Here is a 22,443-nt window from a genome sequence, read left to right on the forward strand (position 1 = left end):
AAGGGCCCACAGGACCTTTAGGCAGACACAGGGCTCAAGTTGCCTGAGCTACTCTGAAGCCAGAGTCTAGGAGGAGCAAGGACCTCTTCCAGGAGTGACAGTTTAACCTTTCCCTCTCAGGAGTCGGGACTTTCAACCCCTCTCCCTAGCAGGGTGTGAGTTCAGAGGGTCAAAGGGTCTTGATTTAGTCAGGCCTCTTCATTCTGTAGATGGGGAGACTGAGGCCCAGGGTGAGGGAGTGGCTCTAGTCCCTATAGAAGGGCCTCTTTGTCAGGGAAGGCTCCTCAGAGGAAGGATAGGGAAGGAAGTGGGTGTGGTGAGGAACGGAGGGAGCAGTAGGTGGTAAGAACCACGTGACCAGGGCTCTACTGCAGAAGCAGAGGGTGAGCTCAGAGTAGGGAGCCCAGCCACACTGCACTTGAGCTGAGTGATCAGGTTTAGGATTGGCCTCTCAGGGCTAGGCCCTTGGTCTGTGTTTTGTCCCCACATTCCCCCTGCTCTTAGCTGTAGCTGCTGAATCTGCAAACTCTCTTTAGCCCAAGGAAGTCCTAATTCCAGCCGTGGGAGAGAGGACTCTGGGAGCCACTGGTGCCAGGTGAAGGCAGCTAGCCAAGGGGGTGAAAGTTGAGGAAGACAGACAGCTGTACTGAGCTGTCTCTGGGGCAGCAATCCCATTGGCAAGCCTTCCTAGCCAGCCAGAATCAGGGAGCTGTTTACTTTCAGTTTTTAGCTCTTGCAAAAGTTTTGTTTCCAGCAACTAAGTCTGTGTTTATGTTACCTAAGGGGATCGCTCTGGAAAAGAACAAAACTTCAGTCCTGATGCCAGGTCCAGAGGTTCACTGGGCAGAGGGCAGTGGAGCGGGGAGAGCTTGGCCAGACCTGGGGGCATGCCTTGGGGAGGTACAGTACCTTACTTTTGCTCTGCCTGGCGTGAGGTCTGAGAACAGCAAGTCCTCTCTGTAGCAGGTGTTTCACAAGATGTAGCTGACCAGACCCTTGGTCACATATGAATTTCATTTCACCTTCATAGTAAACCTGGATTAGAAGGCCAAACAGAAGTTCTTAGTTCCCTTTGGTAACAAAGATACCGAGACCCAGAGAAAGAGTGTGTCTTGGCATCAAGCAAGTGGATAGTTGAGTTTGGCCACAGACCATTTTCCTTCCACTCTACCCCACTGCCTCCCTTCTGAGAGTCTCAGGAACACCCTGAAGCAGGGGTAAGTGGGGAGACCTGCACCCACCACCTTCCTGGCAGCAGGTGATCTATTCAAGAGGATCCACTGGGGGACTAGAGTGAAGAGAATCCAGAATATAGTGGCTTGGACCAGACCACATTTCAACCCAAAGAAGAGGGCTGGGCCTCGGGGCGCCTGGGTGGCTCAGTGGGTTAAAGCCTCTGCCGAAGGCTCAGGTCATGATCCCAGGGTCCTGAGATCGAGCCCCGCATCGGGCTCTGTGCTCAGCAGGGAGCCTGCTTCCTCCTCTCTCTCTGCCTGCCTCTCTGCCTACTTGTGATCTCTGTCTGTCAAATAAATAAATAAAATCTTAAAAAAAAAAAAAAAGAAAAAGAAAAAAAGAAGAGGGCTGGGCCTTCCTGAGGGAGGTTTTGGAGAAGATACTATGTCACAGGGACCTGGCCAAAGAAGGATCTAGCAGCTGGAAGCCATTCCTGAGTGACAGAGCACCTCCTCTCCCATCATCTGTTCATGAAGCCCAGCCATGCTGCAGTTGGGCTGGGGGCTCAAATTTAGGATTTGTCTCAGGGCTAGGACCCTGGTCTGTGTATCTTGTCCCCATTTCTGCCCTGCTCCTAGCTGTGGCTACTGAATCTGCTACTCTCTAGCCCCAACAAGTCCTAGTCCCAGCCTAGGGGAAGGCAGCCAGCGAAGTGGGTGGAAGTCGAGCAAGGCAGGTATCTACTGAGCAAGGGGACCTGCTCAGGGCTTGGGCCCCAGGGCTCCAGCAGGAGCATGTGAGGATTTCCGAGGAACAGTCAGAACATGGAGGGGTGTCCTTGTTCTGAGCAATTTCACCTCTGCCCAGCCCCTCCTTAGTTGTGTGTTTTGGAGTAATAACTAATGAAGGAAGAACCTTTACTCCCAGTCAAGATGTTTTTTAGACCCTACTGAGGTCAACAAAAGCCAAACGCTGCTGAGTGTGTGTTCTCTGTCCTTCCACACCCCTGCCCTGCCTAGTAGACAGAGCCAAGCCCTGTCCCTGGGCCTGGGCCATACAGATAAAGCCCCTGGGTTGCCAGTGGGGATGTGAATGCTGGGAAGTCGGTTGAACCAGCCACACTTGATTCAGCTCCAGGGCAGACAGATGTTGGCCCAGCCAGTCAGGTGTGGGCCTATGCTCATGCCGTTCCCCCCAGTGAAATGACCTCATTCCACCTCCAGTTCAGCTGCCACTCTGCCCAGCTAGGATCTCACCTCTGTGTGAAGCCTCCCCTGGCCATCCTGGCTGTCATGAATTGCTCCCTTCTCCATGCTTCCGAGTTCTAAGCTTCATCTCTGTGATTGTTGGGTGGGTTGGTATCGGTCTTCTCCCCTCTAGCCTCTGGCCCTATGAAGACAGAAACCATGGCTACTTATTGTCCTTAGAAATTGATCAGGTTGAGGGACGCTTGAATAACTCAGTCGGTTAAGCATCTGCTTTCAGCTCAGGTCATAATCCCAGGGTCCTAGAATGGAGCCCTACATTGGGCTCCCTGCTCAGCAGGGGACCCTGCTTCTCCCTCTCCCACTGCCCCTCCCCCCGCAAATCATGCATATGAGCATGCATAGGCATGTTCTCTCAAAAAAAGAAAAAAAAAAAGCTTAATAAATTTATTTTTTAAAAATTGATCGGGTTAGATTGATCTTAGGCTCCTAAAAGGCTTGATGAGTCACTAACAAAGCTCTTTAATGGTCATTTCATAAACTGAAGTACCCAACTGACCCTTCCAAGGATAAGACCTACCAGAACTTCTTGAAAACAGTGCTTCTCGTCTGGCAGATGACACAGATGGTTTAGGATTTGAAATAGGGGACTATGCTCTTAGGCCTGTTTTCCCATTTAGCTTTTAAAAACAAACATCTCTGTCCCCTTTCACTGTCGCAGAGAAAGAAATGGAAAGTTAAGGTACAGCTGGTGACCCAGAAGATCTGTCTGCAGTGGAGCCAGGGCACTAGAAGGGGATTCATCATTACCTCTAAATCCTTAATAGCTCACAAGACAACATTCTTAGATCTTGGGAGTACAGAGGGGTATATGAGGACTTAATGTGTTTCCAAGCGCCTGAGAGGATTTGACCTAACCAAAGGCCTGGCATTTGGTAGACCAACAACCACTGGTTCTAGAATGAATGAATAAGATGTTTTTTTAAGAGGCAGCCTCCTCCCAACCCAATTTCAGCCTCTGGCCACCAGGGCTTGGTCCCACCCATTACTGGTCTAGCAGTTAACAACCTCCTGTCTTGGACCTGGCACAGTTGGAGTCATAAGCATCAGACTCAGTCTGTGTCTTGCAGAAGCACCCATCCAGTGCAGAGGAGGAGGGCAACAGCCAGGGACTGGGCAACTGGTCTACCCTGGCCTGAGGCATTAAACAACACCTCTCATATTCTGGAAGGAAGAACTCCAGTCATGAGCAAAGTAGTTTTCCTTTTAGCCTAGGCCTCCCTAGAAGACATAGAGCTGTGGGTTGGTTCTCAGGCAACCCTAACTGTGGGCTTTCAGTGCTGAGAGTTTGCTCAGGTTCTGTGGACTCCTTCAGCATTTAGAATTCCAGATTGGGGGCGCCTCGGTGGCTCAGTGGGTTAAGCCGCTGCCTTTGGCTCAGGTCATAATCTCAGGGTCCTGGGTTCGAGTCCCGCATTGGGCTTTCTGCTCAGCGGGGAGCCTGCTTCCTCCTCTCTGTCTCTGCCTGCTTGTGATCTCTCTCTGTCAAATAAATAAAATCTTTAAAAAAAAACTATTAAAAAAATAAATAAATAAAATAAAACAAAGAATTCCAGATTGGCAGGTAGTCCTCAAGGCTGCCTGGCTTTCCACTCCCCTTATCACATTCTGACTGCTATTCTAATTTTTTTAGTAGATCACTCTGTCCTCTCGGTGCCATGGAAGTCAAGAACAGGGTTCTGAGGGCACCTGGGTGGCTCAGTTAAGTATCTGTCTTTGACTCAGGTCATGATCTCAGGGTCCTGGGATCGAGCCCATACATTGGGCTCCCTTCTCAGCAGGGAGTCTGCTTCTCCCTCTCCTCTTCCCACCCCCCCACTCATACTCTCTCTCAAATAAATACAATATTTAAAATAAAAAAGAAAACTGGGTTCTGTTCATTTCTGTCTCCTCACAGTACGCATTAAAAAGGTTAAGTGAAGGAAGGGAATTACTAAATGTTACTGATCCCAAAAGCAACTCTCGCTGGGCCTCAGTTTCCCATTTGCAGAATCACAAGTGGCATGGAGGTAGTTTCAGATCTCTGGGGTCTCCACCAAACTGATTCTTGGTGCCTGGGGAGTGGTGCAGTGAGCTGCCTATGCCTCCATCAACTTGTGAAGACCTCAGCACATGGATTTGGAGGCAGAGAAGAGCTACCCTTCCATAGGGCAGGCTGCATGCTGTTGAGGTCAGCCAGGTTGACCTGTGGTGGTGACCCCCATCTCCTTTTAGCACTGCCTCTTCCTGTCAACTGGCTGCCTATGTTGGCTTTTTTGTATAGCTTTGAGCTCCTTCAGGGCAGGAACCTGGTACAGAAAATAAAGTGGAGTGGGGAACAGTTGAATGAGCAAAAGAGTGAGTCCTAAAGGAGTCCAGAAGACCACCATCACATAACCCAAAAGGGACCCAAGCACTAGGACCTTAAAGGGGAACTGGTGATACCCTGTCAGCCTGAGGCAGGTAAAGTTTTGGTAGGAGGGCAGTGTTGGGATGTGGTTCATGTCACCTGCTGGCTGTCAGAACTCCCAGGGGCCATACTGAGAGTGTAGTATTCACCAACATCTCCTCCCTGGCAATTGGATATATTCCCATGGTGACATGTAGAACAGTTACAACTCAGAAGACGAATAGCTTACCCATATTCATGCAGCAAGAGAAGGGATGAGGCTTTAGTCCTGTCCCAGAGGGGACTGCTGCTCCTCCACAGGCACACAGAGTCTCAGCTAGGGTTCACATCCCGGCTCTGCCACGCCAAGCTGTGGGACCTTGAGTTTATTTAAACCTGAACTCTAGTTTCCTGTCCATGACGTAGGAACAACGTGCCCACCCGTGGGGTTGAGATGAGGGTTAAACAAGGTCAGGTCCATAAAGTGCTTTGTAAACCAGTCAGCTCTATGTCAATATTAGCCAGAGAACCAAGATATGAGAGGAACCAAAGTCATTTCTTGGAGGTGCCATATCCTCACCTAGCTGACTTCTTCTTTCAGGACAAGAGTGAGGCCTCCAGCAGAGTCTTGTCCAGAAGGCCTTGTCGTCCCAGACCCAACTCGCTGCCTCCCAACTTGCCTGAGGAAGAAACTCGCAGGATCGCACGGATATTTTCTTCCCAGTACTCCCAGAAAGACTAATACAGACTGAAAGACAAAGGGAAGGATCCGCCTCCCACCTTCCTTTGGCCTTGTCCGGCTCACATGAGACACAAGGTCTGCTTCCTTCAAGGCCATGAGAGCCCTGAAACAACCACCAGCCTAGTCCATGGGTGCCTTGGGACCCCATCCAGTGCAGCCTGGAGGAATGTCCCAAACCAGTCCAAAGTCCACCTGCTAGGATTTCAGCTTCTTCCTTCTAAACAAAATGGACTCCAGTACCCAAGTGGAACCACCCATCTTTTGACCAAGGGACCCAAGCAGGCATCTCTCGGCTGAGAAACTCCTTCCAGTGTCCTTGATAGCCTACTGCTGACATGAGCCCACCTTCTGCCTGAATATCATGGGCCATTTTTGACTTAAAGTTTGGGTGGGGTAGAGGTGGGGGTGGAGATTGTGTTGTGCATAGCTGAGGAAGTCCTTGGGCCACCTCCGCTGATTTGCTTAGAAATAAGGGTGTTTTATAGATATAAATTATTTTTATGCTGTGTTGAATTAATCAATAGAAAAGGAGGGGGGAAAATCACCTCCTTTGGACTTTTTTTGATTATCTGAAATTCTAACCATGCTTTTAACTTATTGTTTTTACCCAGCTCTGAAGGTCCTTGTTCCTGCCTGTGTTTGAATAAAATCATATTGGTATTTGTATTCTGTACCCAGGTGTTTCCTGGATTGGCTACCGGACTGGGGTGTTAGGAATCCATTTGTGCTCTAACAGCCAAAGGAAAGCTAGGGGCCAGGTCACCACAAGACTTCACGGTGAGAGATCAGATTGGGCAGACACTCCATTATTCCTTTGCTTGTGCCTCCAATCCAGCAACAAAGTGGAGGAGTCTCCTGGAACAGGTCTGCTTAGAATCCCTGATCTCACTAGAGTGAATTGCTCTGGGTTAAGACTGTCAAACTCCAAACATTTGAGCAGCTGCTATAGACAAGGCTTGTGGGGAAGATAAGAAAAGCACAAAGATGTGCAGAATGGCTGGGAGAGAAGGTTGGAGGAGAACTAACATGGAGGGTCCCGCTTTCCTCCCCAAGCACAGGCCATTTTGCTTAGTCCTCATAACAACTCTATAACCTACACGTCATGATACCCATTTTATAGTTACTGAAACTCACCAAAGTCAAGTTCTTTGCCTCTGTTTATGTAGCTAGGAAAGGAATCACCACATACAACATTTCCAGAGGTGTCACAAGGCTTCTGCACACAGGAAGTAGCCAGTGAGTTGTCTGAATTGGGGAAACTGATAGAGAAAAACCATGTGGGCTGGAGCAACCAGGGGGTGCTTCCCAGAAAAGTCGGAGGATGAGCCCAGAGAAAAAACCAGGAGAGCACTCAGAGCCACATGCTGCTAGGGACAGGGAAGAGACATGTCTTGACACTGCCACTTCCCTCATAGGTCCCCTCCAGCTTGACTGTCCTTCCATCTGAGCCGCTGTTGCCTGTCTGCAAAGCAGAGATAATAACGCTTCAGGGGGTTGTTGTAAAGACTAAACAGATGACATTTGTGAAAGTGCTTCGCCTGCACTTGGCACTTGGTGGAAGCTGAGGAAATGTCAGCTCCTCCCACCACCCCACCCCCGGAGCTCCCGAGCTAAGGGGCAGACAGGCAAGCACCCCAACAGCTCTGAGACAGGCAGGACACGCCTGAGGGTGTAGGGTGATGCACAAACCCCGAGGAGGAACAGGGTGCCCCCCCCATCATTGAAGTGCCCTCCCACCAGGCTGTTCCCTTTTTTTTGTTCTTGGCCCCCCAGTTTTCAGCCTTCAGCCTGCCTGCTCACCCCTCCCCCCCATCTCAGGTAGACAGTAAGAGCTTTCAAGGCAAGGGCTCCACCTGCCTTAAGGCCACATAGAACCTATAGAGGGGCAGTCGGGGGCCCAGGCCTGAGGGGTTAAGCCTCAGGTGAAGAATATTCCTTCCAAATCCTGCTCCAGCTTCTGTAAATAACCTGATTGGGTCAAGTTGGGATAAGGCCACAGCAGGACACAGGCTGTGGCTACCCAGGCGGTTTTTCCTACCCAGGCTCAGAGCAACCCCCCAAAATAAAAGGGCACCCTAAGGGTCTGTAAACCATCACCCCCACTTAAAAAGAGTGTGCTCGAGGCGCCTGGGTGGCTCAGTGGGTTAAAGCCTCTGCCTTCGGCTCAGGTCATGATCCCAGGGTCCTGGAATCGAGCCCCGCATTGGGCTCTCTGTTCAGCAGGGAGTCTGCTTCCTCCTCTCTCTCTGCCTACCTCTCTGCCTACTTGTGATCTCTGTCAAATAAATAAATAAAATCTTTAAAATAGTGTGTTATTTACCAGTATCCTCTCCTTGAAAGTTGGATCTCTTTCCCGGTGACAGCTCAGAGGTGAAATGCCTTGTGAGCCATGCAGCCTGGCTTAAGGGCATGAGGTACGTACTTGACAAGGAGCCATCATCTCCCTCGCTTCCTTTCAGGCAGTGCCTCTGCAGAGACCTGAAAATGGATATTTCTGCTCACCAGATGCTGGCTACTCCCAGCCCTTGCCACCAACCTTTGAATTTTCAGTGTCTGTTGGATTCTGGGGACAGGGAGCCACAGCAGACACACCTGGCCCTGCCCTCAAGAAGCCTCCCAGGCCAATGTAAGCTGAGTCCTCCCTCTGGGGACTCCAGGGCCCACGGCCTCCTTGTTTGAGCGCCTGCTGTTTATCCCTTCCCATGTACCCACTGCAATCTACCCACCACCTTCAGGCCAGCATTTCCAGCTGGAGCCGGCACCTACTTCCTGAGCCCAGCCTCAGCAGTCCTAGCAGCTCCTTCCCTTATGAAGGGAACTGCCTGTGCTACTGATGTTAGGGCAGGGCCTGCTCCAAGGGAGAGGACAGACACATCCCTGGCTTTGCACTTGAATGTCTAGACTTGTGACCACTTGCTCTGTGGCCATGGCTCTGTGCCCAAGTCCAGAAATGGGCTCTGCCTACTCCTCTGCCCTACCCAGTTAACTCCCTTCTCACCCCAGAATTCCCCTCTCTTCTCCTGTCCCCATCCCCTTTTCTGTGTCACCTGCGTCCCAGGTTCAGATGTGCCCCACCCTGCCCCTCAGTGCCTACTGATGGAGCCTACAGTAGTCGCAGCTCCTAGGAGCCCTCCCTGCCGTGCTCCACACACCTCTGCCCACTCCCTTTGGCTCCCTTCAGTGTCATGTGTGAGAGAGACCCAGAATTTTAATTACTAATTTATAATTATAAATATTAAAGGACTGGGGGTTGGGCAACACCATATACTAGCAATGTGAGTGGGGTTAGTCCTTGTCCCTCCCTGACACCGTTTTCTCCTCTGTAAAGGGAGCATTACAAATGTTAGATGCTCAGCGAGGAAAGGAATGAGGTACTGATACATGCTATAGCACAGACACATCTTGAATGTACTATGCTAACAGAAAAGCCAGTCATATACAATAGGATTTTATTTATATGAAAGGTTCAGAAATCCATAGAGATAGGGGCACCTGGGTGGCTCATCAGTTAAGCATCTGCCTTTGACTCGGGTCATAATTCCAGAGTCATGCTTCTCCCTCTGCCTCTCAGCCGGCTCTTGCTCTCTCTCGTTCTCACTCTCTCAAATAAATAAGATCTTTTAAAAAAATGAAATCTATAGAGACAGAAAGTAGATTAGTGATTGCTTGGGCCTGAGTGTAAGGGAAAAAGGAAAGTGATTATTGATGTACACAGGGATTTGGGCGGGGGGGCCTGTGGGGAGTGGTGAAAATATTTTAAAATTGTGATGATGGGATGCCTGGGTGGCTCAGTTGGTTAAGCTGCTGCCTTCGGCTCGGGTCATGATCTCAGGGTCGTGGGATCGAGTCCCACATTGGGCTCCCTGCTCAACAGGGAGCCTGCTTCTCTCTCTGCCTCTGCCTGCCACTCTGCCTGCTTGTGTGCTCTGTCTCTCTCTCTCTCTGACAAATAAATAAATAAATAAAATCTTTAAAAAACCATTAAAAAAAATTGTGATGATGGTTGGATAACAACAGTTAAAACCAATGAATTATATTCATTAAATAGGTGGACTGTATGGTATGTGAATTATATCTCAGTAAAGCTGTTATTTAAAAAAACAGAATCCTGGGCACCTGCGTGGCTCAGTCAGTTAAGTGCTTGCCCTCAGCTCATGTCATGATCTCAGGTTTCCAGGATGGAGCCCCATAGGCAGCTCCCTGCTCAGGGGGAGTCTGCTTCTCCCTTTCCATCTGCCCCTCCCCACTCCTCACGCTCGCTTTCTTTCTTTCTCTCAAATATTTAAAAACAAACAAACAGAATCCTAATAGTACTCACCTCATAGGGTTGTGAAAAATAGAAATAATGTCTCTAAGGTATCTGGCACACAGTAGGCACCAAGAAATGACCGTTACTATCATTGTTAATGTTAGGACAGCCCTGCCCAGCCTATCCTGTGTGTGGCATTGACCTTTGAATTCTCAAAGGTGACAGGTCCAACCCCTGTCTTCATATGTGCCCTCATTACCTGAGGTAGCTCTTTTAGCAGCTGGAAGGAGCTATTTTAAAGAACCCTAAGTCAGAGGAACTAAACCAGATCTGGAACTCTGACCTTTCCCCTCACCTCCCTGCCACTCACCAGCCAGCCGCCTCTTGTCAAGTGATCAGGCTGTCAGCTAAGCTTCTGTAGAGTAAGGTTTCAAGCCAGCTGGAGCATATAAAGATAGGTGCCAAGCCGGAGGCAGAGAGACAACAGTGAATGGTAAGGGGGCAACTAGATCCCTGCTGCCCCACCCTGGGATGGAGCCCTAAGGAGCCTTAAGGAGGCCCGGTGCTTCCCCTGCCCTGGCTGGACCCACAGGTAAGACCCCATTCTCCACCACCCCCTTCCTCCTCCATGCTCTGCCCTTCACGGCAGCTTACAGAGACAGCCCGGAGTGAACGGAGATCACTAGCCTGGGATCACTACAGAGCTGGTAGATTTCATTCCTCCCCCACCAAGTTAAGAGGGGGTAACGACAACCATAATGCAGGGGCACCATGGTTGGGCAGAGGCTCGACCCGAACGTCTGCGTCACTCACCCACAACTCACTGTCCCCTTTTGCTGCTGGCCGCCTCTGCTCTGATTTTGCAAATCTCCGTAGACAAGAGTGGCTTTCTCCTTAGTCTAGCACAGAATCTCCAGAATTCCTCTAGAGCATTAAGGCCTTTCCCCATAAGGGTTCTGGGGACTCCTTTCCTGAGTAGAGATGGTGCATGCACCTCTGGCCTCACAGGGAGGGAGGTTTACGAGCCCACACAACTCTACTCAAGCGGCGTCCTCAGCAGGGATATGCTGTGCAGGCTTTGCCAGGAGGGTGAGATCAGGTGGGGCATCTCAGAATGGGGTTGTCTGATCCCTGCTTCTGAGCTGCCACGGAGAACAGATTCCCCAGTCCCAGCCCAGACGTGAATCAGGATCTCCGGCGCTGAGGGCCTCTGAGAATCCACTCCGTAAACAAGCAGTTCCAGGGATCCTGAGCTCTCCCTGAAGAGTGAGGCTCCGGCCAATGGCACGGCCGCAGTGTCACACTGACCTGGGCTCCAGTCCCAGCCCCATCCCTTCCGTCAGTCTTATGACTAGCTGAAGCCCTCACAGCCTGAGGTCCCTTGTTTATGAGTGGGAATCTTTGTGACAACTACCGTATAGCCTTATAAAGGGACTGAATTAGTCAATACCCATATAGTCCTCGGCACCATGCCTCATGCAAGGAGCACTGGGCAGACATTAGGGTTAGGGTTACTGGAACATCCTGTGCCTCAAGTGCCCCAACAGAGCTATGGAGAGAAGAGTCCTGCTCTCAACTTCCCCTTTGCCACTGACAAAAATCCGCTGGCTGCTAGATTTCCTCAAGTATCAATTCAGGATGCTGGAGTCAAGGGAGAAGGGAAGTGGGAAACGGTGGCCTCAGGGTAGCTCCTGAGTCTACCATTGTGGCCTCCCTCTCCACCACAACTTGACTAATGAAAGTTCTAGCGCACCCACCCCCCCAATGAGGTAGGGCTTTTAACTTGAGTCCCTGCCCATCCATTCTGCCTCCCACGGCTCAAGGCTGCGTCCAGAATAGGCTGCGTCTTCACGCGTGGCCGCTGCGTGGCTCCAACAGCTCTGGCTACACCATTCCAACAATTTCCTCACTGGTCTCTCCCCTTCCAATCCAGCCTTGACATTTGCACCTGCATACTCTGAACACTGGCCTGACGATGTCATTCCTCTACTTGAGAACCACCAATCACTCCCCATTCTCTGATTCAGTACAGCCCTGGCATTCCAGATCCCTCCATGAAAGATCACTGTGGGCTTCTCTGATTTCCCATTTCTCCACTTCAGCAAGTGGGGTTCCTTGGTCAACTGGTCCTCCCTGGGCCCCCCTGGTACCAGGCTACACAGAGAAGCAGGATAAGTAGACCCTATCCCAGCCTTTACGGCTCCCTATCTAGTGGGGAAACAACTACAGCTACTAAGCTAATCAACAAAAAGCTGTGGGAACAGAGGCCAGGCCAAAGGAGTTTGAGAGTTCAGGCTCCCCCAATCCTCCCACCCAACCCCCAGGCCAGGGGAAAACAGGCTTCCCCCAGGAGATCCGGCCCATGAGACAAAACCCATGAAGTGGGATTCCTGGGGCTGATGTTCTGCTTTGGAGGAGGGAGGAAGCCTGGTCCTGGGCTCCTCTGCTGCTCTGCCTCCCATGGCTCCCAGGGAGATGGGGCTGCAAAGCGTCCTGCTGCTGATGTTGGGGATAGTGGCAGCTGCTCTGCCTGGCTCAGGACAGGCCCCTTCCCCTCACACCTTTGAGGACATCCCTTCTCAGCTGAAGAGAACGGGCTTCTCAGACAGAGGAGGGTCCATCTTGGGTCAAGAGAATGTGTCTCCTCTCCCTGTGTGCACTTGGGCCTGCATCTGTCCTATTCCTGGCTGAGCAGGGGCATGAGTGTATCCGAAGGTCCTGGCTTAGCTGTGGTTACCTGGGGGAGCTGGCACGCCTGGCACAGGCAACCCTGCATTCTTATCACCTGTTCTTCTGGGTATCTGGTTTTTGGTGCTGATGCCATTTCTTAGCAGGTCACACCCCCTGGCACCCATTTCACACATACCCCTAGTATGCTGGGATCCTGGATTCTTCAGTGTCCTCACCCCTTAGAGTCAGGGCCAGTGCCAGAGTTGTGAGGCGGGCACAGTGTTTGTCCCTTTCCTTCTGGGGATAGGGATTTCCTTCTGGCAATAAAAACTCTGCACACAGGGGACAGGTGGGGACAGGTCTGGATGGCCCAAGTTCCATCTGCCTCCTCTGGTCTGTCTCTGACAGCCTCCTCCCTGCACTAAACCTCAGGATTGCAAAGCAGCCTCTCTCCTTGGACCTCTCTCCTTTCTTCTCTCTCCTGGGCCCTGGAGGGACCAGGCAGAACCTTCTGGGACCATGGCTGGACTAAAGCCTTCAGAGGTACCTCCTACCACAGCTGTGAAATTCCTAGGGGCAGGCACAGCAGCCTGTTTTGCTGATCTCCTCACCTTTCCACTGGACACAGCCAAGGTTCGCCTGCAGGTAAGTACTTTTTGGCAAGGGTCGTTGCTCAGATCAAAGGCAGGACTGAGTTCTCCACTCCAGCACCTCTAGCGTGTGCCAGCCTCACGAACCCTGCACAGGCCACTCACTCCACTGCTTACAACCCTGTGCCACCATCATCTGAGACAAAAAAAAAAAAAAATCGTGGGTCCTTGGGCCCTTCCTGGCCTCACCCGACTTTGTAAACCATGGAGTGTGAAGGAAAAGTAACTGTGTGACCTTGGGCAAACCACTGACCACTTGTTGTGGGGAAAACAATCTGCCCTCCCTGTGCTCTGAGGGCTGAGCACCACACCACGGATCATAGTTTAGGAACGATGCGCTGGGGGCACACACCTTGTTTTCACGGGGACGTGGCAGCTCCAATCGCCTGGGCAGGCCCCTCTGCACACGGCCCCCTCCGCCCCGCTCCCAGCTCCTCACCCTCTGCTGGGCCGTTCCTCAGATCCAGGGGGAGAAGCAGGCGACCCAGGCAGCCCAGAGACCCCAGTACCGCGGCGTGCTGGGCACCATCCTGACCATGGTGCGCACCGAGGGCCCCCGCAGCCTCTACAGTGGGCTGGTTGCCGGCCTGCAGCGCCAGATGAGCTTCGCCTCCATCCGCATTGGCCTCTACGACTCTGCCAAGCAGCTCTACACCCCCAAGGGATGCGACTGTGAGTGCCTGGCATCCCGGATACACGGAGGGGTTAGGCAGAAGCAGACTCTAGGTTAGCGGGTCAGGGATGCAGGTGGTGCAGGGATGCAGGCAGGGCTGGGCCACTGAAAGCCGGAGACAGTCACCAGGAGACAGAGGCACGGTCAGGACCCTGAGCCTGGGAGAAGAGGCAGGCGTCAGGCAAAAACAGCCCCACAGAGAAGAGTGTCCAGCCCGGAGGAGCACTGGCTGGCCGAACACTGACCCCCTCTCTCTCCTCCTCTCCAGACTCGAGCATCACTACCCGGATTTTGGCAGGCTGCACCACCGGGGCCATGGCAGTATGCTGTGCCCAGCCCACAGATGTGGTGAAGGTCAGGTTTCAGGCCGGCATACACCTTGGGGCTGCGAGCAACAGGAAATACAGTGGGACAATGGACGCCTACAGGACCATCGCCAGGGAGGAAGGGTTCAGGGGCCTATGGAAAGGTAGGTCTGGACTCCAGGCTCAGAGGGCCCGGGGTAGAGCATGCCTTACCCTGAGTTAGGGCGGAGAACCGAGCGAGGAGGGAACTCCCAGCATGGTATAGTCCAGTGATTCTGCAAGAACATCCCAGCCAAAACTCTCACACTGACCTGCCACAGTGCCCGAGTTCAATTCAATTTGGCAACCCTTCAGCATGTGCAGGTTGCTGTGAGGGAGACAGAAAGGAATGGAAGATACCTTCCCTACCCTCATGGCTCTCACAGATGGAGAGGGATGAGACATGTCAAGGAGCAGCCAGCCCACAGGGTAGGACGTGCAAAGGTCGCATAGAGGCAAGAGAGGCTGTGCAGACTCCAAGGTCGGGGGGGAAGGCGACACGGAAGCTGGGCCTCAAGGCTCAGTGGGCTCTAGGTGTGTGGAGATGGAAGGGGAGGGCTTCCCCAGCAAAGTTCTCTCAGGGGTGATGACTATAGGACATAGGTCTGTAGGACTACAGGACTCAGAGAAGAAACAGAGGCCAGCGGAGGAGGCAACCGTGAGTTGTCGGGTGCAAGGAGATTCCATGAGGAGGGGGTTTCCTCAAGAGTAAGGCTTCTGGGGTCCCTATGTGTCCCCGTGGAGGCCACCGTGACAAATGTTGGAATCTCTCCCACATGTGGACCAAGGATCACACCAATCCTTGCAGAAGAGAGAGTGACCCAGTGAAGGTTAAGCACAGGACCCCTTGGTCACAGCCTGATTTGCTCTGCACTCTCCCAAAGTCCAGCCCTCTCATCTGTGATATCAGTGGCTGGGTCTTGATGCTCTCCTAAGGCCTCCCTTCCTGTCACTGCTCCAAGAGCCTTGGAGCTCTTGGAAAGAAGAAAGGCTTTCTTGCCTGACTTTAGCCGGGTCTCAGGGAGGCATATTTTAATTTTGATAGATATTACAGATTATTCTCCAAAGTGTGGCTCGGACAAACATAAGAGGGCCTCTCTGTTTCCTGTCTCTGAGGTGGACACGGATAACCTAAGAGTTAGCCCCAGAGAGGAAAGTGTGGAACCCGCTCAGTTGAGGCAGTCTCCTCTGAGACCCCTGGAATGGAACATTCTGCCCCCAAACTGGAGCCCGGGACCTTGCAACCACGGAGTCCACGTCTCGTTTTCACTCATCAGCCCCCACCCCATCCTTCACAGGAACTTTCCCCAACATCACAAGGAACTCCATCGTCAACTGTGCTGAGATGGTGACCTATGACATCATCAAGGAGAAGCTGCTAGACTATCGCCTGCTCACGGGTAAGGCCCTGGGCTCCGGGGAGCTGCCCTCCCACAGCAGGGAGGGAACCTGGAATTCCACAGAGTGGGTACCACTCAGAGGTGACTGTTAGAAGGAGCAGAGAGGGGAGCAGTGCCCAGAAAAAATGCCCAGTATAGGAGGGCCTCTTAACTTGCTAGACGGGGTGCTGCCCAATTCATGAATCACTTAATAATGCCAATTAGAGCTTTAAAAAAAAAATACCCTGCCATCACTGTGATGACTGGGAAAGAAGCCTGCTTCCCACCGTGCACCTTGAAGCAAGGGTCACCTTCTCGGACTTCGTTTTCCTTTAATGAGATCGCTGGGCTGCAGAGCCGTCCAGCAGTGGGACAGCCCTGTTCTATTTTGTGAGTCCTGTGAGAGCTTTAGAAAGCTCTGTCCTCACACTCAGAAGCTTCCAGTTTAGTGAAGGACAAATGACGACCACGGGGAACAGAAAGGCAGCGCTTTGCCTCCTCACAGCTCTGCACTTGCTCCTCCCTTCCCCGCTGCAGACAATTTCCCCTGCCACTTCATCTCTGCCTTTGGAGCCGGCTTCTGTGCCACAGTGGTGGCCTCCCCAGTGGATGTGGTGAAGACCCGGTACATGAACTCGCCACCAGGCCGATACCGCAGCCCCCTGGACTGTATGCTGAAGATGGTGGCCCGCGAGGGCTCCATGGCCTTCTATAAGGGGTGAGTCTCCCCCTCCTGCTCCAGCACCCCCTCCCAGAGAACCTGGGCTTGCTTCCTTCCCTTCTTTCTCTCCTTCCTTCCATTCTTCTTTCTTTCCTTCCTCCACATATAATGTGCCTACCATGGGTCCACCTGGGGACGTGGTGGTGAACAGCACAGATATATAAACACCACAAAGGACAAATACAAAGAACTACAGAAGTTTAAAAAAAAAAAAAAAAGTGGACCAAATCTGACCTGGAGAGTCAGGGGAGGCTGAGAAAAAAGAATTCAAGGCATAGGTCAAAGTGTTGTCTATCCCCAAACTTATAGGGTAAGGGAGGAAGGAAGGGTGGTCGGTCGTCCTGAGACTTGCCTCCAGCCCACTGTCATGACTGTGGATCAGCACGGATGGCGGCCGAAATGCCCAGCACACATCACTTTTTTTTGCTTTTGGGTCTGCTTTTACCATTCCTTCTTAATGGAATGCCTTTCCCGCCTCATGCACATGCGTCAGAACTAGTTCAAAGGCCACCTCCTCCCCAGTATTCTCCAGTAGGAATCTTTCCTCCTCCCTGTGAACTTCACCAATACGTCCTTGATTCCACTGTTTAGGGTACTTACCACCTCCTACCTTGTGTTATAGGATTTGTAAGGCTAAAATATTCCCCATGCTGGGTCACAAGCTCCTCAAAGCCAGAATGGAGGCTTATCCGTCTTTCACCTCCCTAGCCAAGAGCCAGCGCTCAATAATGTAGGTTGTGAACAACCACCATGACCACTAAGGCGCTAAGTACAAGACCTTACGCAAAGCACTTTACACAGATTATCTGAACAACCCCTGAATTGGATGGTCTACTCCACATTTACTGAGGAAGAAATGGAGACTCAGGAAGGTCAAGTGACTTACCCAAGATCCCAGACTTACAATGTCAGAGCCATGGCTCTAAGCCAGATCATCAGATGCCACCCGCCGTGTTGTCATCTGTCCTATTGCCAGGCTCTTGGCTTGGCCCTCACCCCTCCCACCACTGATGCCTTCAGCAGATAGTTTTCTGGTGCCCCATGTTAGATGGGACCCATCATGCAATCAGGTCCTCAATCCTGTAAGTGACATATAAAACTCCTTCTGTTGCCAGGCTGTTCTTCCCCTGTAAGTGCTTCTCTCATTACAATCAGCAGCCGCTGCCGCCTGTCTCAGTTTATTCTTTCACTTGGAAAACAATTTACTGAGCATCTCCTGTGTGCCAGGCCCTGTGCTTGCCTCAGAGAGCAGCAGACACAGGCGACATTAATGGAGCATTTACGGAGACTGGGCCCTGCACTGTATGCTGTTTATTAACTCATTTAGTCCTTCACAACAACTATATAAGGTAAATGCTGTTATGTTCCTCATTTTACAGATGAGGACACTGAGGCTTAGAAAGATTAAGTCACCTGTCCTAGGTCATGCAGCTAGAAACTGACAGAGCTAGGGTCTGAGCCCAGCTCAGACTCTGGAGTTCACCTTCATTGCCCCAGTGCTATTCTCCCTGGGGAGGCTAGGCTGAGGCATCTGGAGAGACATTGGTATGAGTCTGTGGGGCCCAAGCCTAGTCCTGCAGAGCCAAGAGCAACCAGCCAGGCAAGGAGGAGAGTAGGGGACATTCCCAGGCAGAAGGAGCAGCTCAGACAAGGGCACAGGAAGCAAGTCTGGCAGGAGAGTATAGGACCAGGAGGGGGATTAGTAGAGAGGCCAAAGAGGGAGCAGGTCAGGTCCCAGACTCCTCCCTGAGTCTGTGAAGCTGAGGTGGAGACTGGCTCCCAGCTGTGTTATCACAGGACAGGCAGGCTCTCTGGAGATTATAAAGCTGGTGTCACTCAGTCTTCACCCTCTGGTGTGCCAGCTTCTAGGTACCCTGGTAGGGCCTCCGCAGGGATGGCCCCTCAGCATGTAAATGATTCCAGAAATACCCAGCAGCAGGGTGGAGTCAGATAGTTTTAGCTGAACTCCTTAATTGCCCTGGGCTTCAGTTCCTTTTTTTTTTTTTTTTTTTTTTTAAGATTTACTTATTTGGGAGGGAGAGAGAGCACACACACACAAGCGTGGGGTAGGGGTAGAGGGAGGCGGGGAGAGAGGGAAAATCCCGAACAGAGTCCCCACCTCACCACGGAGCCTGACAAGGGGCTCCATCCCACAACCCTGGGACCAAGACTGGAGCCAAAACCAAGAGTCAAACGCTTAACCAACTGAGCCACCCAGACACGCCTGGGCCTCAGTTTCTAAAAAAGAAACGTGGCAACCATCATAGCTTCCTTATAGACTTGTGGGAATTAATTGCCTAACACAGAACCTGATTCAAAATGTGCTTTCTTTCCTTTCTTGACTCCTGCTTCTGCCTAAATTCCTTCAGCAGAGGAGAAAAAGCCTGAACAGACTCAGAGAATGTTTGTGATTAACAGAGTCCTAGGTCCTTTGGCACTAATGCTGTAAATGCGGGGAGCGCCCGACATCCATGTGGGGTACTTAGTCCACGCCACCTGATGTTCTGGTTGTTCTCTCATCAGATTTACACCATCATTTTTGCGTTTGGGAACCTGGAATGTGGTGATGTTCGTGACCTATGAGCAGCTGAAACGAGCCTTGATGAAAGTCCAGATGCTACGGGAATCTTCATTCTGAATAAAGCAGGGCCACTTAGTACTTAATTGGAACAAAAACCAGTGGGTCCCACACAAACCCACACATGTTTACACAACTGTTTACTTCCTGCTGAGTCAAGAAACAGAAGCAGAGAAAGGATTCTGGTCTTCAGTGCTTTGTCTTAAGAACACATTTGTTTTGTATGAACAAGATGGAAATTAAATTATATTAATTTGAGGGACCCATGATGTTGGATGCCTAACATTTAGGCAAGAGAAAATAAACCAAAACATCCATTTGGATAAAACAAAAGTCTGAAAACCTATGTTCTGTACAAAAAAAAAAAAAAAATTAAAAAAAAATCTAATGAGATGATGAATTGTAAACAGGAAAGACTGCAAGCGTGAGACAGCAGTGGTACATGACACCTGGAAACCAGCTAAGGAGTGTGGAGGGACGCTGCCGAAACAACATAGCTGTGACTGCAGCCTTTGGTTAACTATGGATCATCAGCCATCTGTGTAATGTGCCTGCCACTTAGAAGCCACTAGGATTCTAGAAAATAGGAGACCAAAAAAAAAAAAAAAAAAGAGAGAGAGAGAGAACGAGAAAACCGGGAACCTGTGCCAAAAGAACACTGCTGGGCCAGCATGAGGCTGAGATTCTTAACTGTTCCCTGATGACACTGCAGAATCAAGAGGGCAGACCTCATCTTCTTTCCTGTAAAATGGGAGTAATAAACCCCTCCCTCCTCTCTCACCCGGGATGTTATGAGGATCAGGTGACAGGGTGGACATGAAAGCACTTTATAAAAGCAAAAGCTCTGATATTTACAAGTTCTTGGGAAAGATATTCTCAGGACAGTAAAGAACTGCCAGGGAAGTTTGAAAGGTTGAAAAGTTGTCTAGAGGTTAGACCAAAGGAGCCAGGGGCTGGGGGGCCAGGGGTGACAGAATGGTGTGCAGTCACCGAAGGCCCACTCCCACGCAGCCCTGGCTTCCCAGCAGGACTGTAAGACCCCTGAACGGTACCAGGCTTGGGGAAAAAGAGGTAGATGCCAGGCTGACAGCCTAAAGTAGCAGGGCTCAGAGTTCTTTTTTTTTTTTTTTTTTTAAGATTATTTATTTATTTATTTGACAGAGAGAGAGATCACAAGTAGGCAGAGAGGCGGGCAGAGTGAGAGGGGAGAAGCAGGCTCACCGCCGAGCAGAGAGCCCGATACGGGGCTCGATCCCAGGACCCTGGGATCATGACCCGAGCTGAAGGCAGAGGCCACTGAGCCACCCAGGTGCCCCAAGGGCTCAGAGTTCTTTGGAAAATTATTATAATTCAGTAAAGGGTGTGGGAATGAGAACAGCTATGTCTTTTTTGCCTTCTCTTTCTTGGACAGAATGTCCCTTTCTCACCAGGTTTCCTGTTTGCCAGCACTGGGCCTTTGTGACATTAATAACAGTACTGGGTTCAAATGTCCCCTCCCCTCATCTTACCAGAAACCTAACCACCAGGAATCCTAATACCTCACTGTCCTAGCAGAGAAGTAGAAATAACAATCCCCCACCTTTGTAGAAGTGCTCAGCAACGTCATCTCTCCCTCCCCACTCTGACACGGCTGCATCCCAGGAGGGGAAAAGTAAATGTCCACTCACCCTTAGCACTCTCCTAAATTTAAATGATAATTTGAGATTATCAACATATATAAACTGGAAAGTTCAAATAAAAGCAAAAAAAAAAGAAAGAAAGATTATTTCTGTTTAATATCTGGTTTGATTTTTAAATAAAACCCATATTTAAAATTTTCTCTTTCTTTTGACTTGACTGGAATGTACAAGTCATTCTTAAACTCCTGGTCTCAGTTTGTAAATTCCTAGGGCCAGGAACTATGTCTTCTATGAGTTACTATGCAACAATATGTATTTATTTTAAATGTATATATTTATTTCAGAAAGAGAGAGAGCATGAGCAGGGAGAGGGGGCCAGGCAGAGGGAGAGACGGAATCCTCAAGCAGACTCCCAGCTGAGTGAGGAGGCTGATGCAGGGCTCAATCCCACGACCCTGCGATCATAACCTGAGCCAAAGTCAAGAGTTGGCCGCTGAACCAACTGATCCACCCAGGCACCCTCCCCATAGCAATGTTAACACATCCTCCACCCAAAACAAACTATCTGGATGATGATACCAAAATAGAGAAAGGATCAATTCTACCAAGAGTTACTTTGATTGGGAGCAGCACCTTAGTGACCTCTGAGTCCAGACTTTTGAAGAAAGGAAAACCAGGGGTGCCTCAGTGGCTCAGTATTTAGGCATCTGCTAAGGTCGGCTAAGGCGTCTAGCTTAGGTCATGGGATCAAGTCCCACATCAAGTTCTGCATTGGGCTCCCCGCTTGGTGGGGAGCCTACTTCTCCCTCTCCGCTTCTTCCTCTCCCTCTCCACTACTCCCTCTCCTGCTACTGCTCCCCCTGCTTGTGTTCTCCCACTCTATGTCAAATAAATAAATAAAATCTTCAAAAAAGTAAGAAAGGAAGGAAGAAGGAAAAAGAAAGAAAGCCCAGATTGGTGGGAGGTCTTCTATAGTTTCTTGGGCAAAATATTAGCTCTCTTTCCCCACTTTTTAAAGGCAGAAGTTGAACCAAATGAACTAAAGCTCTAAAGTTCAGTGATTCTAAGAACTGAAACAGCTTCTTCTAAACCACAGCATGCAAGCCCTTCCTAGTTCTATCCCCAATTTCTGCCACAAGGAAGTCAGGGATGAGATCTTGTAAAATGGTCAGGTCACCAGCTGAGGCCCCACAGGGAAGTTGGTGTCTTAGCTCTGTGCACCCATCCCCCACAACACACCCACAGACACTTACTCCATCAAGTCATTAAGAGGAAATGTGCTCTGGGGCTCCTAGGTAGCTCACATGTTCTCACTCTTAAAGGAAGGAAGGAAGGAAGGAAGGAAGGAAGGAAGGAAGAAAGAAAGAATGAATGAATAAAGTTTACTTTAAAAATGCACTTGGGGCACCTGGGTGGCTCAGGTGGTTGGGTGTCTGCCTTTGGCTCGGGTCATGATCCTGGGGTCCTGGGATCGAGCCCTGCATCGGGCTCTCTGCTCGGCAGGGAGCCTGCTTCTCCGACTTCCTGTGCCTGCTGCTCCCCCTGCTTGTGCTCTCTCACACTCTCTCTGTCAAATAAATAAAATCTTTTAAAAAAATGTTGTTTTAATTTAAAAAAAAATAAATAAATATGCACTTAATATGAAAAAGGGATCACGGGTGATCTCCAAGAAACATGTGTGCCTGTGTATCTATGTGTGCAGGGTATCTGTATGTATGTGTGAGTGTGTGTGTGTATATGCAGGGATGATGAGAGGAGCTGGCCAGGATAAGGAAACAAGCAGCCCACAGGCCCTATGGGAATGAGCTTGACATGTTCAGAGAACAGAAAGAAGGCTGTGTGTGGCTGGCATTAAGTGAATGAGGTGAACGTGAGATCATTCCTTTATTCATGCATGAAATATGTAAGAGCTGTGCCAGAGGCTGAGAAGTCAGAGGACAGCCAATTGTCTGGAAAGTGTGGCAGAGAAAGGAAGGAGGGGGGAAAGCCACTGTAGAAGGGGTAGGAAA

The 22,443-nt window shown here is 50.6% G+C and overlaps 2 protein-coding genes and 2 long non-coding RNA genes across 33 annotated transcripts in view; 2 read left to right on the forward strand and 2 right to left on the reverse strand.

Moving 5' to 3' along the window:
• Positions 1-6,224, forward strand: part of C2CD3 (C2 domain containing 3 centriole elongation regulator) — a 147,214-nt gene extending 140,990 nt beyond the window's left edge. For 16 of the 27 annotated variants that reach the window (XR_014316447.1, XR_014316448.1, XR_014316449.1 and 13 more), the window contains one exon: positions 5,411-6,224. Coding sequence is in view for 21 of the 27 variants with exons in the window: in XM_082749690.1 (XP_082605816.1) it covers positions 5,411-5,551 (141 nt within the window). In the remaining 6 variants the exon portion in view is untranslated. Of the gene's footprint in view, positions 1-783; positions 901-5,410 lie in introns of all 27 variants that reach the window. The other 11 variants (XR_014316451.1, XM_082749709.1, XM_082749689.1 and 8 more) reach the window with 1 other exon arrangement.
• Positions 1-22,443, reverse strand: part of LOC309873682 — a 38,830-nt gene that overhangs the window by 6,038 nt on the left and 10,349 nt on the right. For 2 of the 3 annotated variants that reach the window (XR_014316465.1, XR_014316466.1), the window contains exon 2: positions 910-1,035. This is a non-coding gene — a long non-coding RNA (uncharacterized lncRNA). Of the gene's footprint in view, positions 1-909; positions 1,036-2,432; positions 3,905-22,443 lie in introns of those variants that run through there. The other variant, XR_014316467.1, reaches the window with a different exon arrangement.
• LOC309873684 lies at positions 6,691-8,025 on the reverse strand. Its single transcript, XR_014316469.1, has 2 exons — positions 7,872-8,025; positions 6,691-7,013 (listed from the first exon to the last, which is right to left on the reverse strand). It is a non-coding gene; the product is annotated as an uncharacterized lncRNA (long non-coding RNA).
• UCP3 (uncoupling protein 3) lies at positions 10,200-20,596 on the forward strand. Of its 2 annotated transcripts, none has more exons than XM_082749772.1 (7): positions 10,200-10,392; positions 12,879-13,115; positions 13,582-13,792; positions 14,062-14,262; positions 15,436-15,537; positions 16,054-16,234; positions 18,761-20,596. In XM_082749772.1, exons 2-7 carry the CDS (start codon positions 12,990-12,992, stop codon positions 18,873-18,875), a joined length of 936 nt encoding a protein of 311 aa, XP_082605898.1. In that variant the 5' UTR covers positions 10,200-10,392; positions 12,879-12,989; the 3' UTR covers positions 18,876-20,596. The 2 variants fall into 2 exon arrangements, with proteins under 2 accessions (XP_082605898.1, XP_082605899.1); XM_082749773.1 differs by having other exon boundaries at positions 12,903-13,115.

The sequence above is a fragment of the Mustela nivalis genome (genome assembly GCF_964662115.1).
Source record: "Mustela nivalis genome assembly, chromosome: 9".
NCBI classification, from domain to species: Eukaryota; Metazoa; Chordata; class Mammalia; order Carnivora; family Mustelidae; genus Mustela; species Mustela nivalis.

Bases quoted from the DNA above. Each gene is read 5' to 3' on its own strand.
- UCP3 (XM_082749772.1), top strand. From the start codon at position 12,990: ATGGCTGGACTAAAGCCTTCAGAGGTACCTCCTACCACAGCTGTGAAA. The intron at 13,116-13,581 runs GTAAGTACTTTT...GCCGTTCCTCAG, and splicing joins CAGCCAAGGTTCGCCTGCAG to ATCCAGGGGGAGAAGCAGGC. The intron at 14,263-15,435 runs GTAGGTCTGGAC...CATCCTTCACAG, and splicing joins GTTCAGGGGCCTATGGAAAG to GAACTTTCCCCAACATCACA.